The sequence below is a fragment of the Saccopteryx bilineata genome, chromosome 2 (assembly GCF_036850765.1).
Source record: "Saccopteryx bilineata isolate mSacBil1 chromosome 2, mSacBil1_pri_phased_curated, whole genome shotgun sequence".
NCBI classification, from domain to species: domain Eukaryota; kingdom Metazoa; phylum Chordata; class Mammalia; order Chiroptera; family Emballonuridae; genus Saccopteryx; species Saccopteryx bilineata.
Genome location: NC_089491.1, coordinates 139,818,891 through 139,834,207, shown reverse-complemented (window position 1 = coordinate 139,834,207; position 15,317 = coordinate 139,818,891). Strand labels below are relative to the sequence as shown.

At 41.6% G+C, this 15,317-nt stretch overlaps 2 protein-coding genes across 7 annotated transcripts in view; one reads left to right on the top strand and one right to left on the bottom strand.

The window, feature by feature from the left end:
* Positions 1-1,539, top strand: part of AMN1 (antagonist of mitotic exit network 1 homolog) — a 46,856-nt gene extending 45,317 nt beyond the window's left edge. For both annotated transcript variants that reach the window (XM_066258064.1, XM_066258063.1), the window contains one exon: positions 1,127-1,539. In XM_066258064.1, the coding sequence (XP_066114161.1) occupies positions 1,127-1,200 (74 nt within the window). In that variant the 3' untranslated portion in view covers positions 1,201-1,539. The remainder of the gene's footprint in view (positions 1-1,126) is intronic.
* Positions 1,540-4,002: 2,463 nt separating this feature from the next.
* ETFBKMT (electron transfer flavoprotein subunit beta lysine methyltransferase) lies at positions 4,003-12,887 on the bottom strand. 5 transcript variants are annotated; one of them, XM_066258060.1, is made up of 5 exons: positions 12,679-12,887; positions 10,596-10,621; positions 9,845-10,283; positions 7,038-7,168; positions 4,003-5,866 (listed from the first exon to the last, which is right to left on the bottom strand). In XM_066258060.1, the coding sequence occupies exons 3-5, from the start codon at positions 10,168-10,170 to the stop codon at positions 5,523-5,525; spliced, it is 801 nt and encodes a 266-aa protein (XP_066114157.1). In that variant the 5' UTR covers positions 10,171-10,283; positions 10,596-10,621; positions 12,679-12,887; the 3' UTR covers positions 4,003-5,522. The 5 variants fall into 5 exon arrangements, with proteins under 5 accessions (XP_066114157.1, XP_066114155.1, XP_066114154.1 ...); XM_066258058.1 differs by lacking the exon at positions 10,596-10,621 and adding an exon at positions 10,393-10,539; XM_066258057.1 differs by lacking the exon at positions 10,596-10,621.
* Between the last annotated feature and the right edge of the window lie 2,430 nt (positions 12,888-15,317).

Below are 15,317 nucleotides of genomic sequence, written 5' to 3'. Positions count from 1 at the left end.
CCAAAACTCAACAATACTAAATTTGTGTTGTTTTAAGCCATTAAGGGTATGGTGATTTATTACAACAGTAATAGGAAACTAATACAATGTATTAATTTTTTTTAAGATGTTAAACCAGTCTTGCATTCCTGGCATAAGTCTCAGTAGATCATGGGTGGCATATAATTCTTTCTATATGTTGGTAGGTTTGGTTTGCTAGTGTTTTGTTGAGTTTTGAGTACATTTCTAAGAGATAATTGGTCTATATTGTGTGTGTGTGTGTGTGTGTGTGTGTGTGTGTGTGTGTGTCTGCCTTTGGTGTCAGAGTAATACTGGCTTCATGAAATGAGGTGGGCAGTATTATTTCCTCTTCTATTAGTATAGCCACTAGCTTTTTTATAGTTGCTGTTTGCATGAGCATCTGTCTTTCCTTTTACTTTCAACCTATTAGAAATCTGTCTTTAGTCTAGATTTCCTATATAATAGATTTCAAGCTGTCCTATTCTAGTAACTGCTCCCTCCCCTAACCTTTTCGGACATGTTGCAGTTTCCCAAGGTGCTGTACGGTATCTGTTGACTTCTTTATTCCTGCTCACTACTTTGTAAATAGTTATTTCATTAACCCTGTTCAAACACCCCACTTTAGTGTGTCATTTATTTCCTGACAGGCACCTGAGAAATTAATGATGAAATTACACCATTACTCCTTGGACGATGAAATTACAGAGAAAACAATATATGCCTATTTTTTAAAGGATTACCATGATATGTGCACTACAGCTAATAATAACGAGGGTTACTATTAATTAAACATATTTTTAGTTGTAAACTATTCTTACATCTCATCTCCTTTAATCCTTTAAGCCCTGGCCAGATCACTCTGTTGGTTAGAGTGTTATCCAGGTACACAAAGGTTGCCAGTTCAATCTCCGATCAGGGCACATATAGAAATGGATCGATGTCTCTCTCTCTCTCTCTCTCTCTCTCTCTCTCTCCCCCCTTTCCTTCTCCCTCTTCCCCCACTCCTCCTCTACAATCAATTTTAAAAACCCTATGAGATATGTTATCATCCCTAGTTTATACATGAGGATACATGAAGTATCTGATTACTGTGATTGAAATGTGTTGTCATTGTTTTCTTTTATAGATTATTCACGAGAAATCTTGCAGCAATTAAGAGGCCCAAAGAAATTTAAGCAAGTGACATGGACTGTTTATTGATGCTATCAAAGCTTTGTTCTTCATACTATCAGGAAATGATGGTCTTGGAGATTTGCTTTCCAACATGTAATATAGTGTGTGATTTACCAGACTCTTAAACCCTTTATTGATGCTGTTATTCCATGTTTGTTTGATAAGTCAGGGTTTTTGAATGTTAATCCTAGCATACCCTCTGATGGATTTAAGGTGGAAAGGGGGGTGGTAAGGGCACTGTGTTTCTTAAATAACGAAGTTTCAGAATTACCTGTTTTCCCTGGAGTTTTCCTTTACCTACCTAGGTATTTGAGCTGTTGTAAAGGAAATGTACCAATATGGATATATTCTAAATAAAGTATTTCTAAAAGCATAATTGCCTTTCTAGCTATTTTCTGGCTCCTACCTTCCTCAAGTATTTAAATGCCTATTGACCAAAAGCAAAGCTAAACATCAGCCTGTATATTCTTTATAGAATTCAGTATTTCAGTGAAACAAAGGAATAGAACAGTTAATGTCATAATCCGTGACATCATACACCTTAGCCACTCAGCATCTGCATGTTACTGAGACTCTTCCCCAGCTGCTTATTTCACTGATTTTTATGGCTTTTTCTGAAAAGAGTTCAGAGATGTAATTACAACATGGGGTGAAGGAGATGGAATCAGATTCTTTTCTACTTGGAGATAGAAACAAATTCCACAGGTTAGGGGTTCGGTCCTACAAGACTGCCTCCCTCTTTCAACTCTCCCCCCACATACACACTTCAGACGCCAGTTGCAAGTTCAGGTTGTTACCTGGATGTGATTAATTTCTTAGAAGGACTTAGAAGGACTCAGGAAAACCTGTTTACTCAATAGATTACCAATATGTCACGAAGACTGCTAAAGGCTAAGAATCAACAGCCTGATTAAGAGATACATAGGAAGAGGTCACAAACAAGAGATTCTGTCCTTCAGGAGCTTGGGGCCCTCAGTGGTGGCAGGTGGAAGGCTTCCGGAAGCTCTCTGAACCCCCTCCCTCCTTGTGGGTTTTTATGGAGGCCTCATTACTAGGCAAGGCTGGTTTATTCATTGGCCATTGGTGATTGATTCAACTCTAGCCCCTTTCACCTTTCCAGAAAATAGAGGTGTGACTGGAAGTCCCAGTTCTGTGTCCATGGTTGGTTCATGGCATCCAGCCCCATCCTGAGGTGCTTTGCAAAAGTCACCTTCATTAACGTCAACCCAGTTATGGTGGAAAAGGCTTGTTATGAATAATAAGACAACCTTTCACCTTTATGGCTCTGTTTTCAGGAACTTAGGACAAGAGACCAAATTTACAATAAAGATGCTCCATTACTCTTATTGCTGAGGAATTCCAAAGGTTTAGGAAGCTGTGAGCAGCCAGGAACTGTGAATGAAAACCAAATACAGCCCTGGCCGGTTGGCTCAGCGGTAGAGCGTCGGCCTAGCGTGCGGAGGACCCAGGTTCAATTTCCGGCCAGGGCACGTAGGAGAAGCGTCCATTTGCTTCTCCACCCCTCCGCCGCGCCTTCCTCTCTGTCTCTCTCTTCCCCTCCCGCAGCCAAGGCTCCATTGGAGCAAAGATGGCCCGGGCGCTGAGGATGGCTCTGTGGCCTCTGCCCCAGGCGCTAGAGTGGCTCTGGTCGCAACATGGTGACGCCCAGGATGGGCAGAGCATCGCCCCCTGGTGGGCAGAGCGTCGCCCCATGGTGGGCGTGCCGGGTGGATCCCGGTGGAGCGCATGCTGGAGTCTGTCTGACTGTCTCTCCCTGTTTCCAGCTTCAGAAAAAAAAAAAAAAAAAAAACACAGGGTCCTCGGGTTACAACAGTCTCAACATATGACGTTTCGAGTTTACGACGCTCACTCACATAAAAACTTTTAAAAAAATGAGACATGAGTGTTTCGGCTTACACCGTTAGTGTCGTAATTATGGGCTGTGGATGAGCTAGTTTGGTTGCGCGTGGTGGAAGAACACGCAGTAACGCAGCGTATGAGTGAGGGAGTTGGCGTCCCCCAGCACGCTTACCTGCATCATTTTGGACTGTTAAAAGCGCAAGTGTTCCATTTGTGTTGCTTTGTTTGGCGACCTTTTGGCCCCTATCATGGTTCCTTTATTTATGTCCTTCTCTTTTTTCTGTGGCTTAGTTGTGTTTTTATGTTCTAGATTATGATTTTACAACTGTATTAAGATACATAAGTGACTTAGGTTAGGGTGTGTTTCAACTTACACCAAAACTTGGGTTACATCATGGTCATAGGAACGAAATTGTGTTGTAACTTGAGGACCCCCCGTATGTCATAGAAATATATTTTGGTCATCTGAATAAATATTTTTATAATTTATATATTTATAAGCACTATATCTCCTATAAATCACAATATCATATTTCTCAAATATGTACTCTCTATGAACTTCCGTCCTTAAAAACTGCATTCAGGTCCTGGCCCGTTGCTCAGTCCGTTTGAGCGTCCTCCCAAAATTACGTGGTTGGAGTTCAATCCCCAGTCAGGGCACATATGGGAAGCGACCAATGAATGCACAACGAAATGGAACAACCAATGAATGCCTCTCTCTCTCTCCCCTACTCTGACTTTCTAAAATCAATCAGTTTTAAAAAAATTGTATTCAGGAATGTGTAAGAATGAGCAAATACAAACTATCATTACAGAGGTTGTATCCTGAAGCTCTACTGGTTTCACATTGTGAAATGAACAGCACAGGTCTTATTTTTCCAATGAAATATATTACCCTTCTTTAATCACAAAATTCTCAATAGGTATTGTCAAATGAACTCAAAAAGTCTAGAGGTCTTGCTAGAAAAGTATGACCAAGATTTATTCAAGGGTCTTAGAGTTTGCAAACTAGAAACACAACTAGGCAAAAGCCCAGAAGTATTCCAAAGAAGAAAAGAGTCCTTATAGTAAAAGTCACATCTTTGAGAATAATCAGTCCTGCATTCTTAGCACTAGGATTGGTCCAGGATGGTCGTCAGCCAGGTATCCGAGGTCTGGATGATGGATGCCAGGGCACATCGTGAATTCTTTAGGGGGTAATCAGTGGGTTATCCGAAAGGAAATAAATGTTCAGCCATTGACATGGGACTGGAGAGTTCAAAAGTTTAAGTTCCCAGGCTACGTAAGAAAAAGGATCATTTCCTGGAGATTTGACTTGGGGTGGTGAACACACAGTACAATATACAAATGATGCCTGACCAGTGGTGGCACACAGGCCAGAGCATTGACCTGGGACACTGAGGACCCAGGTTCGAAACCCTGAGGTTGCTAGCTTGAATGTGGGATCATGTCTATGATCTTCTTTAAGAACTTCATACTTCCTAGCTTTGAAGCCCAAGGTCATAAGCTTGAGCAAGGGGTTATTGGCTCAGCTTGAGATCCACAGTCAAGGCACATATGAGAAAGCAATCAATGAACAACTAAGGTGCCACCACTGAGTTGATGCTTCTCATCTCTCTCTCTCTCTCTTTCTGTCTCTGGCTCTCTCTCACAAAAACACACACACACACACACACACACACATGATGTATTATAGAATTGTACACCTGAAACACATATAATTCTGCTAACTAATGTCATCCAATAAATCAATTTAAAATTTTTTAAAAATAATTTCCTTATGCCCCAACCTTCATAATGTTAATAATGAAGGGCAGCTTGGTTAAAATGACTCCATTTGATTATATTATATTTTCCCTATCTTCATTCTTTTCCTCAATATATACGTGCATCCTTTTTATATAGTGGCATACTATACACATCCTTCTTTCCATTGTTACTCATTTATATCATAGTGTTTTTATTGATATATAAGAACCTGAAAACCTGGGACATGGTTATGGTGATATAACCAATTTCTGGCTAAACTTAGTAAGCCAAAAAGAAGCATAAGTTGTCAGTACAAAGTATGTAGGAAATTCTAAAAGCTTTATTATTATCCGTGGTTCTCAATTAAGGCCCTATTATGTACTCAATACTATAGTCTTCCTATATTTTGTGTTTTGTTTAATACAATAACACATCATACAGTTGTCCTCAACCACAGAAACTGACCCTGCTACAATATCTAATTCTCTCCACAACTTGTTACATGTTACTACCATTGCCTATTGCCTTCTAGAATTATATTCCCATGGCAGTAACAAAATTACAGATAGAGAGTTGTATATTTGGCATAATGCAGAACTAATTACATGACAAAACCTTAAATCTTCATATTCTGGAAACAAGATTTGCCATTTAACAAAAACTGTATTCTTCAAACTGGAGAGTCTTTTAGAGTTAAACATAAACATAGCAATATCCATACTTGGAAGCATTTTGACAATTCAAGGCTGGAAATTCCACACTGTGCTTGTTGTCAGCCCATTGTTTTCCTGCCTTGTAGGTTCTGGAAGTGAGTATTCTACCACTTTCTGCAGCTGACGCTGAATGCTGTGTCCTTTGAACTGGGGTCGGCCAGGGTCACCAATCAGTACTTGAGTTCTGTGGGTCCAAAAGCAACCCTTCAGCCACCGATGAAGTCTGTCTGCAAGGTCTTCATCATAAAACATGTCTCCAAGGACAACCAGGTCCCACTTATCTTGTTCCAAATCCAAAATGTTTTTGGTTAAAATGGGAAAAGGACTCAGTTGGTTCAATTCACAATTCAGTGTGATAGCCATCCCTGCAACTTTAAAAAAGCACATGATGAACTAGTGTATACTAAGCTGTTTTAACTGGCTATTGATTAATTTAAGTAATTTAGAAAGTCTCCTAACAATGTTTTCTTCCCCTTTTTTGTTGAAAGATGTTTTTTAGATAAGGAAGCCTAAAGTTTATGCCAATGTTAGCTATTTACTGCAGTTTTCAAATGTCTGAGTGGATATCCCTAATACAAAACAATATAATACACCCAGAAATGTTGGGTTTTTAAGGAACATTTGCTGATCTCAAGAACCATGAGGTTTGGACTGTTATAGGAGAAAGGGAAACAAGCCTTGTGCTTGGGCAAGGCAGCAAGTTAAAACTGAGCCCCCTGTATAAAATAAGAATCTCCAAGGACCAGGTCCTCACTGAAAGGGAAGACTAGAAAAAAATCAGATAAAAATAAGTTACATGTCTCAGCTTGGATTCTAATGGAGCAAAATGGCCCTCAAAGACATGGACCTATCCTCACATGGGTTTGGGGTCAAATAAACACACCTATACATTTAAATAAAGTCCTAACCCAGCAATTAACAGTAAGTGTTCTCAGGCAGGTATCACCGTGGGACATCTGACACACAAATACAAATCCACTTGGGCAAAAAATGTACTGTCAACTCATGTCTCATGGGATTCCCACAGATAATGTCCCACTGAGCACAAGTTCATAATATCATATAAAATATTCATGGTTATCAGCTCTCATGTTGAGGCAACTATAGATACTTGTCTTGGGAGAGAAAAAAAGATGAGCTTTACATTTTGGGGTGGGGGTTGAAGTGAGAAGTGGGAAAGCAGAGAGACAGACTCCCGCATACTCTCAATGGGGATCCACCCGGCATGCCCACTAGGGGGCGATGCTCTGCCCATATGGGGCATTGCTCCATTGCAACTGAAGCCATTCTAGCGCCTCAGGCGGAGGCCATGGAGCCATCCTCAGCACTCGGGCCAACTTTGCTCTAATGGAGCCTTGGCTGAGGGAGGGAAAGAGAGAGAGAGAAAGGAGAGTGGGAGGGGTGGAAAAGCAGATGGTCGCTTCTCCTGTGTGCCCTGGCCGGGAATTGAACCCAGGACATCCACACTCCAGGCCGATGCTCTACCACTGAGCCAACCAGCCAGGGCCTAGCTCTACATATTTTTCAATATGAAGTTCTTACTAGGGTCTGTGTCGTTGGCCAGGATCCTCGATGCCCCACTCATCTTGGCGGCAATAGCTGTAGCCCCACATCCGCTCCCAAGATCTAACACGGATTTTCCCCTGACAACGTCAGGATTGTCCAAAAGGTACCTAAATTAGAAAGACAGGGAGACCATAGCTCAGAGATGGGAGCAACTCAGTAAAAGCTGTCCAAAATAAATAATTTCTTTGGATTCAGTGGACAAAGAAATAGTGGAACTTAGCAGAAGAATTTGGTCTAACCTTGGCAAGTCTGACCTGACTAGAGTGAAGCAAATGTTGATCTTAAGAGCTGGACCAAGGTGCCAAAGAGAGGATCCAGTCACTTGATTTCTCTTCAGCAGGTGTGAAGAGCAGTTCCACACAACTGACTATTCAGGCTCTTCAAGTCAACTGTTTTGATCAACTTTTACTATGACCTAGAAACTACCAAGAACCAAGAATGCAGACTGATGAAATACTAACATAATCAGGACTCAGGATACTAGATCCCAAATCCACCATCTCCTCCTGATTGTTCATCAGAGCAGTTTTACCTACTGCTTGAATTGTCTTACGATGAACTCTCTAATAAAGGACCATCCAAGTCCAGCTTATCCAAAGAATTTGGTCCAGGGCTAAGCGGTTACAAAAGATGAGTGGGGGAACACTAAAATAATGAATTTCAGCCAACACTTGATGTTAGCATTGGAATAACATACTGCTCACAAAAATTAGGGGATATTTCAAAGTGAATATGAAGCAATAGAATATCCCCTAATTTTTGTGAGCAGTGTAATAGCAGGGACTATGGTAAAGTAGGGGTGTACATGCCATGTCTAAAGGGACACCTACTGCCATCTTCAGCTAATTGTTGCCACCCAGAAACCCCATCTTATCAGAGATTATTCCTGTTTTTCAAATCAATGTATATTTTTACATGAATCTCTCAAGTTTTAAATGTTAGCAACTGATTGTTTAAAAGTATTGAAGTGTGTTGAGTGAGAAGTTGGAGCTCGGTATTGAACTAAGAAAATGCTGATTAGGGCCTGATGAATTAGGGGGCCCAAGTCCCCAACACAGGGCAGCAGGTAGCCAGCTCCCTCTGCATGCGAGCTTTCCCTTTGGGAAGGTGAGCACAACAGGGTTTCAATACACCCACAAAGGAAACAGAATCACAAGATAACTTCCAGGTCCCAGAAGCAAGGAGGCACAATGAGTTTGGCAAGAGCAGTCCTCTGTCCCAGGTCACAAGCTGGAGAAACAGCGAGGTACATAAGGTGACTTGAAGCAGAGGTCACTAACTTTTCAAGGGCTTAACTCTAAGCGGTTATTTTATTTTATTTTATTTTTTAATTAATTAATTTATTTATTTATTTTAGAGAGGAGGAGGGAGAGAGAGAGAGAGAGAGAAAGAGAGAGAGAGAGAGAGAGAAGGGGGAGGAGCAGGAAGCATCAACTCCCATATGTGCCTTGACCAGGCAAGCCAGGGTTTCGAACCGGTGACCTCAGTGTTTCAAGGTTGACGTTTCAACCACTGCGCCACCACAGGTCAGGCCTAAGCGGTTATTTTAAAAGGTGTCCTGGGAAGAGCAAAGCAGACCCTTAACAGCAGGCATCCTAAACTCAGGCCCTTGTAAAGATGCCAGGACTCTGGCTGTACGCAGGGTCATCACACTATAAAAGGCCTTGGCAGCAACTCTTTTTTTCTTATCACAGGAACTAAAAGTCAAACAAAATACATCTGTGGATCCCTAGTTTGTATTTTCTGATTCAAAAAGTCTCTTAAAGAATTTGATTGTATATTTGGAGTGATAAACAAAAACTTTAATAGAAAACAGTCACTTACAATGTCAGTACTTGTTAAGTATGATGTGAGCGGCAAAGTTTAAAAGTTTGGCAACACAACAATCAGAAAATTGAAACTGTGTGATACCACCTGAAAAGCTTTCCAGTCCTCAGTATTCTCCAAAAAGCGCTGTGTTTGCATTTATTTATTCTGCACTTAAAACTATGTACAGCATTAATTCCATTTGGCCACACCACCTTATCCTTTTTGTTTCACAGCTCTATAACCTCAATGCATAAACAGATGAAATCATTTACCAATCCAAGAGCAAAGGCTATTGAAAGCTGCAAGTTCTTGCCTTTGTTTCAGTGGCATTGCTTTTAACAAAAAGCATAATGTGACTATATGAGAAAATTTTCCTAAAGACCTCTTCAATGTAGAGTTGGAAGAAAGGACCTCAAAAATGCGGATTCAAGTGGTGAGTTCACCTGACAGGTCAATAAACCACTAGCGAAAAGGGAACCCTTGAACAGTCCATCCACTCACTCCCATCTCTTGTTCTTTGGGAAACTGAAAAGAGGCAATGATGGAGGGGGTGTGAGGCTTAAGCAGCAGCATTTACAGCATTAAGCTAGAAGAGACCAAAGACAGGACTCTAGGTTCTATCTGGGATCTCTGCACTGGTCATACATTATGAACCACGAACCTGAGACTAGTGTGAGATCTGATGTTTGTAGCTGTCTCTGGTCTTGAGAGCTGACCCTAGGGCTTCTCTTGGGGAAGAAACTATATTTGGGGAAACAGCTTGATAAGCTTGGAGTAGAGGGTAAAACTGTGTAGCAAAGCAACCAATAAATATGTTTTAACTGCTCTAAATTAAGAAACAAGAAGAATGTTGGGTTTTCCTCTGTTGTGGGGGGGGGTAAGGAGGAGTTGGGGAGAATGCAGAGTTGGGAGGGGCTGAAAAGAGAAAGGATTGTAGCAACCTTAAAGGTTCCCTGTTTCAGTGAAGGCAGTACCTAGACAGGGCCTGGCCCCCCGGCCAGTAGATTGCCCAGTAAGGATCGCTGTGGGGCCACAGGTCAGCTCTTTCCCACCAGAATTTGCATCTGGGGGTCAAAAGCCGCAACCAGATTTCGGGGGTGAGGCTGCCACTGCTGGTGACTTCAGTGTTCTCCTCCAGGAAAGCTTTCATCTCAGGGTCCAGAAAGCTTCCAGTCCCTCTCCAGGGACAGTGGCCCCAGGGAAACAAGGAAAGACCACTGCTTCCCATGGCCTTCAGAAAGACACTGCAGTGGTTCATCGGACACAGTGCAAATCCTCTCCAAGCTGGGCTCAAAGCCATCGCCTCTTTTCCAAAACACAGGTTCTGTCACTGCTGTTGATAAGAGCTGCTCCTCAGGGGCCAAGTATAAGGATTTGGCTGTCAACTTGATCTCCACTGGAATCTCTAGATCTCTAAAACAGAAATAATAACTGAAAATTTCAAGGCTTACCGACACTTCCAGATCCTATTACATAGTAAAATATTACAGTGTAAGCGCCGTAGCAGATAATCCACAAGTACCAGTTCATTGCAGATGAAAGCATTGGTGCATCGATTTAGGAAAATCCAATCTTAAAAGCATGCCTTTCCGCAACGGAATCCTTTTAATGATTTCCAACATCAAATATACAAGCATTTGATTTTGAGAGAAATCTTCAGGAATAATGCCTGTTACACAAAATAAGGCATACCTTTAAAGTTCTTTCCTACATTTAATCACTTACCTTTAAGCAGGCACTGTGCTTGGCAACTGTGAACAAAATAAACAAAAGTCTAGGAAGCTTACATTCCAGTGGTGGGATGGAGCAATTAACAGGCAAACACAGTTCTTGCCTTTATGAAGACCAAGACCAGTCAAGAATTGTGGAGGCTAACCATGATTTTCTGTAGGCATAGGAATACAAGTTACACTGGCCACACTGTATTTTAATGATTGTCATAGCATAAAACATCTATCTAAACAGATTCAGAGTTTTTCCTTAAAAAAACAAAAATCTTTATAGGTTTCATTGTGTAAAGCCAGTAGCCACAGCCACCATCACAGCCACCTGGCCATTGCAGGTTCGCATTTGATTCGGACAGACGGTAATGAAACAACAAAGCAAGAACTGGTGGGCCATTAGCTCTAATCCTAGCTTGCACCCGGTGGGCAAGAAATACACACAGTGGGAAAACACTTCCCTTTCCATTCAGGGTTCCCAAAGCCACTGACTTATCCAAGTTTCCTAGAATCAAAGGTTCTACCTCACTAGCCTTATTCACCCATCTGTTCCCCATCTCCTTCTCTCTGCACAAACACTGCACAAACTGGCTTCTCCTTCAGCACTCTGCCATCTTGGCTGCTTCTCCTCTCCTCCACATGGCCTTTCTCTGCTCTCTCCTCTAATGCTAATCTCAGGAACCGAGAGAGAGCAAGCTCCCGGTCTGCCCCATTTTATACTGTAGAAATCAAAACTTTTAATCCAATATACAAACAAGGAAGTCTCTGATACAAAGTCACTTAGGGTGGGAAAGGCTTAGTCTTAAAACTAAGCCTGGCTTAGGGTATAACGACCCTGCCTGCTTACAGCCTGTCCCCCACACCCAATGCAAACTATAAGTGAGCAAACCTATATATCATATTTACAAACTTATTTAACCAATACATTGTAATAAAGAAATTCTTTTTATGTAAATATCTGTAAAGATTCATCTCTACTAAGCCTGAGTTGAAAAGACTTGTTACAAAAGAAAACCACCTAGAAAAGAGAAAAAGTAGCAAGCAATGAGGCATGCAGTTGAAATACCAATTATACACACAGTAGTTCGAGACCTCTGGTCTCTTCTGCATAATTATTCTTAATAGTCTTATATCCACCTAAGTCAGCGATTTTCAACCTGTGGCACAAGAACTTCTAAAACAAGCAATACCTGACTATTTAGTCAGCATCACTGATCTTTTTTTCCCTTAGATTGTCAAAAAAGAAGAAAAAAAAAAGATAACAGCCAATACAACACAATAGCCATCTAGTGTGAATGAATCAAAACTATAATTAATTTTTTTGTAACATCAGCAAAAAATATTTTTTGGAGGTGCTGAAGAATTTTAGTCATTGGGTTAGGTGTGCCATAAGATGTCGAAAATCGCAGACCTAAGTATGTGGAGTAAGGGCCCACAACTCAAATGCCTACCAGGAGGCAGACCGGTGGTAAAGGAGCAATGGAGGCTCATAGTAGGGTAACAACAGAGGGGCTGTGGCAAAGTGGAAACTGCTTTTAATAACTGGCCCAAAGTGGCAGCGACATGCTGCCAATCAGGAAGCCAAGCCAAATCTTCCAAACGCTCAAAAGAACTCAGGTATGGATGCATAAGCTCCTACTTTTAAATGCTGGCGGTTAAAATATCAAAAACACCGGGGCAGGATGCCTGCGAACTCGGGATAGATTTCAGTGGGTGTTAGTTATTACGTGCATCAGTCCTGGGAATACCCTGAAGTCTGCGGGCCGACAGCCCAATGCATGAATTCTGTGGGAAGATTCGGTTTAGTCCTGGCGTCGCACAGCCTACGGTTTAAGAAGAGCAAATGGGAGATGGTTTTGGTTTTGAAAACCACGTCATAGACGGACGCTTGCTCCTCCCACCCCAGCACCAATCGGTTACGAATATGTGCTTACATGAAGGGCACTTCGTATATGTATGTATTGATGGATCATGAAAGAGGACAGGTTGTAACGGGTAAGTTCAAAAAGTGTTTGTGACCGCGGATTTCCCTCCAACGAGGGCTGGCGTCGATCTTAAAGGGACAGGCAGTCTCCCTTTCGCCTTACCTGGCTTTGCTAACACCGCCCTGGGAAGCTAGAGCACAGGGCACGTCTGTCACTCGCTGTCTCGCACCTTTTCGCGCATTTTCTTACATTGTTAGTGAGTCTCGCTTCCCGAGCCCGAGGCTTGCGCGAGCTGGGAGGAGAAGCAGCAGAACTCCGGGACGCCGGGCGGCAGGGGGACCCCGGCTGCAGCGGGACCCCGGGCGGCAGGCTCCGCCCTCCTTCCCAGCAGCGTTTTCTCTGACCTTTCTTGCGCTTTCTTAAAGGGACAGGAGAGGAGGGGGGCCAGAAGGCGCCCTGACCTCGCTTTGGAAGGGAACATCAAGCTCTGATTTATAAAAGAGTCATTATGAAACCATTTATGATTTTTTGTGCCAATCACACTTCTAGGCACTGGGCAGAAAGTGGTTTGCAAAATTGAGTATGTCCCCTTTTTTGATGCTTAATTTGAACTACGATTTAATAATAATGTAAGCCCTCTCTTTTATAATTAACGTTAGTAAATATGTAATCTAAATCTATTTGCAACTTAACTCAAGTTCTGGACCCAGATATTCATCTCCCAACTGGATTCAGATATCCCACTGGCCCCTCAACTCCACACATTCTAAAATTAACTCACTATCCCACCTTACGACGACAATTAAAACCTGTTCCGCATGCCAAAGGAAAAAGTACTGTCCCAAACCAAGAACTAGGCAAACCATGTTTCTGCTTCTTATTTGGTAGTTTGATAAATGAACTCTCAACCACCTCTTCAAAATTAGTTTGTCACTTATGTTCTCTGCTTCCACAAACTTGTTTGACCAAGAATCAGACACTCAGATAACTTAATCATAGGAAAGAGAATTTATTAAAAGCCAGCAGAGCCTGACCAGTAGGTGGCACAGTGAATAGAGCATCAGACTGGGACATGGAGGCCCCAGGTTTGAAACCTCAAGGTCGTTGGCTTGAGCAAGGGGTCATTTAGTCTGCTATAGCCCCCTGTTCAAGGCACATATGAGAAAGCAATCTATGAACAACTAAGGAGCCACAACAAAGAATTGATGCTTCTCATCTCTCTCCCTTCCTGTCTGTCTGTCCTTATCTGTGTTGTAAAGTACCTTAATTCCACGGGTTATGTAGAGACACCAAGGCAGGATACAGAAGAATTTTTAAGAGGAGATTTATTAATAAGCCGGCTGCATATGACTTACACGAGGTATAGTTGACCCAAATCGTGTAATCTCGAATATAGCTCTGAGGCTAGTTATATACACTTGATCACATACAGGTTGCGGGGGAAATGGAAGGGCTTACATGATGTCAGAGGATAAGCCTTTGTAAATCGCCCACTAAGGAGAAAGAAAGGGGAGAGAAAAGGGCTACTTAAATCTTTCTTCCTTCTCCCGCATTCCTGGCTAGCTGTTTACCTTCTTCCTCACAGATGTGGGGAAGAAAGGGGGTCCAAGTCTCCTTCCTCCTTCCATTCAAAACCTAGTACAAAAAACTCTCTATTTACAATACAATAACCCTTCCTAAGGCCATCTTGAGCTGGTGTAAATCATACACAAGTATAAAAATCATATTTTAAAAATCTTTCTGAATGCTTGGCCTAAATCATAAAATGCCTTTTAAGCCTCTTAGTAAAAGGGGGTTTCTTATCTCAGTACATAGTACATCCTTTTAAGCCAAAAAGCTTCCACTTTCTTCTCCCTCCATTCTCCACAGAAAGGAGGGGGCAGGAAACCTAACCCTTCCTTCTAAAATATTAATATTAATTTTTGCAATTCTTTGGTACCTTATCACATCTGTCCCTCTCTCTGTCTCTTTAAAAATAATAATAATAATAATAATAATAATAATAATAAATAAAAGCCAACAGAGCACATAAGACTAGAAACTTCAAAGACACGTGCTCCCCAAAGTTGATTTTCTTACATATTTTATACCCTTTACAGAGCACAGATTTACATGCAAGGGGCTTGTGATCCCTTTGTCTAGAGCGGTGTTTCCCAACGTGGGGCCCACGCCCCACAGGGGGGCAATTCAATAGTTAAGGGGGGCAATTTGAAAATGGACTCGACACAACTTTAACTCTTTCGCCCTGGGCCATTTAAATGCAGTGCTAGATATTGGTGCCAAATTTAACAAAAAATGCAATTCTTAAATAATTGCGGTAAATAATTATTAAGTATAATTTTGTTTGACGAGACCAAAATATCAACTGGGTGATTGGCGTCCTCAAGTAAACTTCGTCCTGGGTTCACCACGGAGCGTGCCGTCTGCCGCGGGGAACCCCGGATGTTTTAAAAACTCGCTAAACAACGCAGTTATTCTCACCTAATTGGCCCATCGCAACTTCTGTAGTGTTTCACATAATTCAGTTGGTGTTAATTTGAACTAAGTGTCAGTCAAAACTGTTGTAAAAGCTCGTTGATTTAATAAATATACATATATATATTGTATAGATATAATTGGTAAGTATTTGATTTTATTTTTATCAATATTAAACTCTTTATTAAGTACTTCTTGCATCGGGGCTAGAAAGCAATAATATTTTATAAATATTATTGGGGCTATAATAGTGCATGCACAACAATTTTAATTTTAGAAGCATAACTTTCCAGAAAATTTTGTCAAGTGGAAAAAATATAGATACC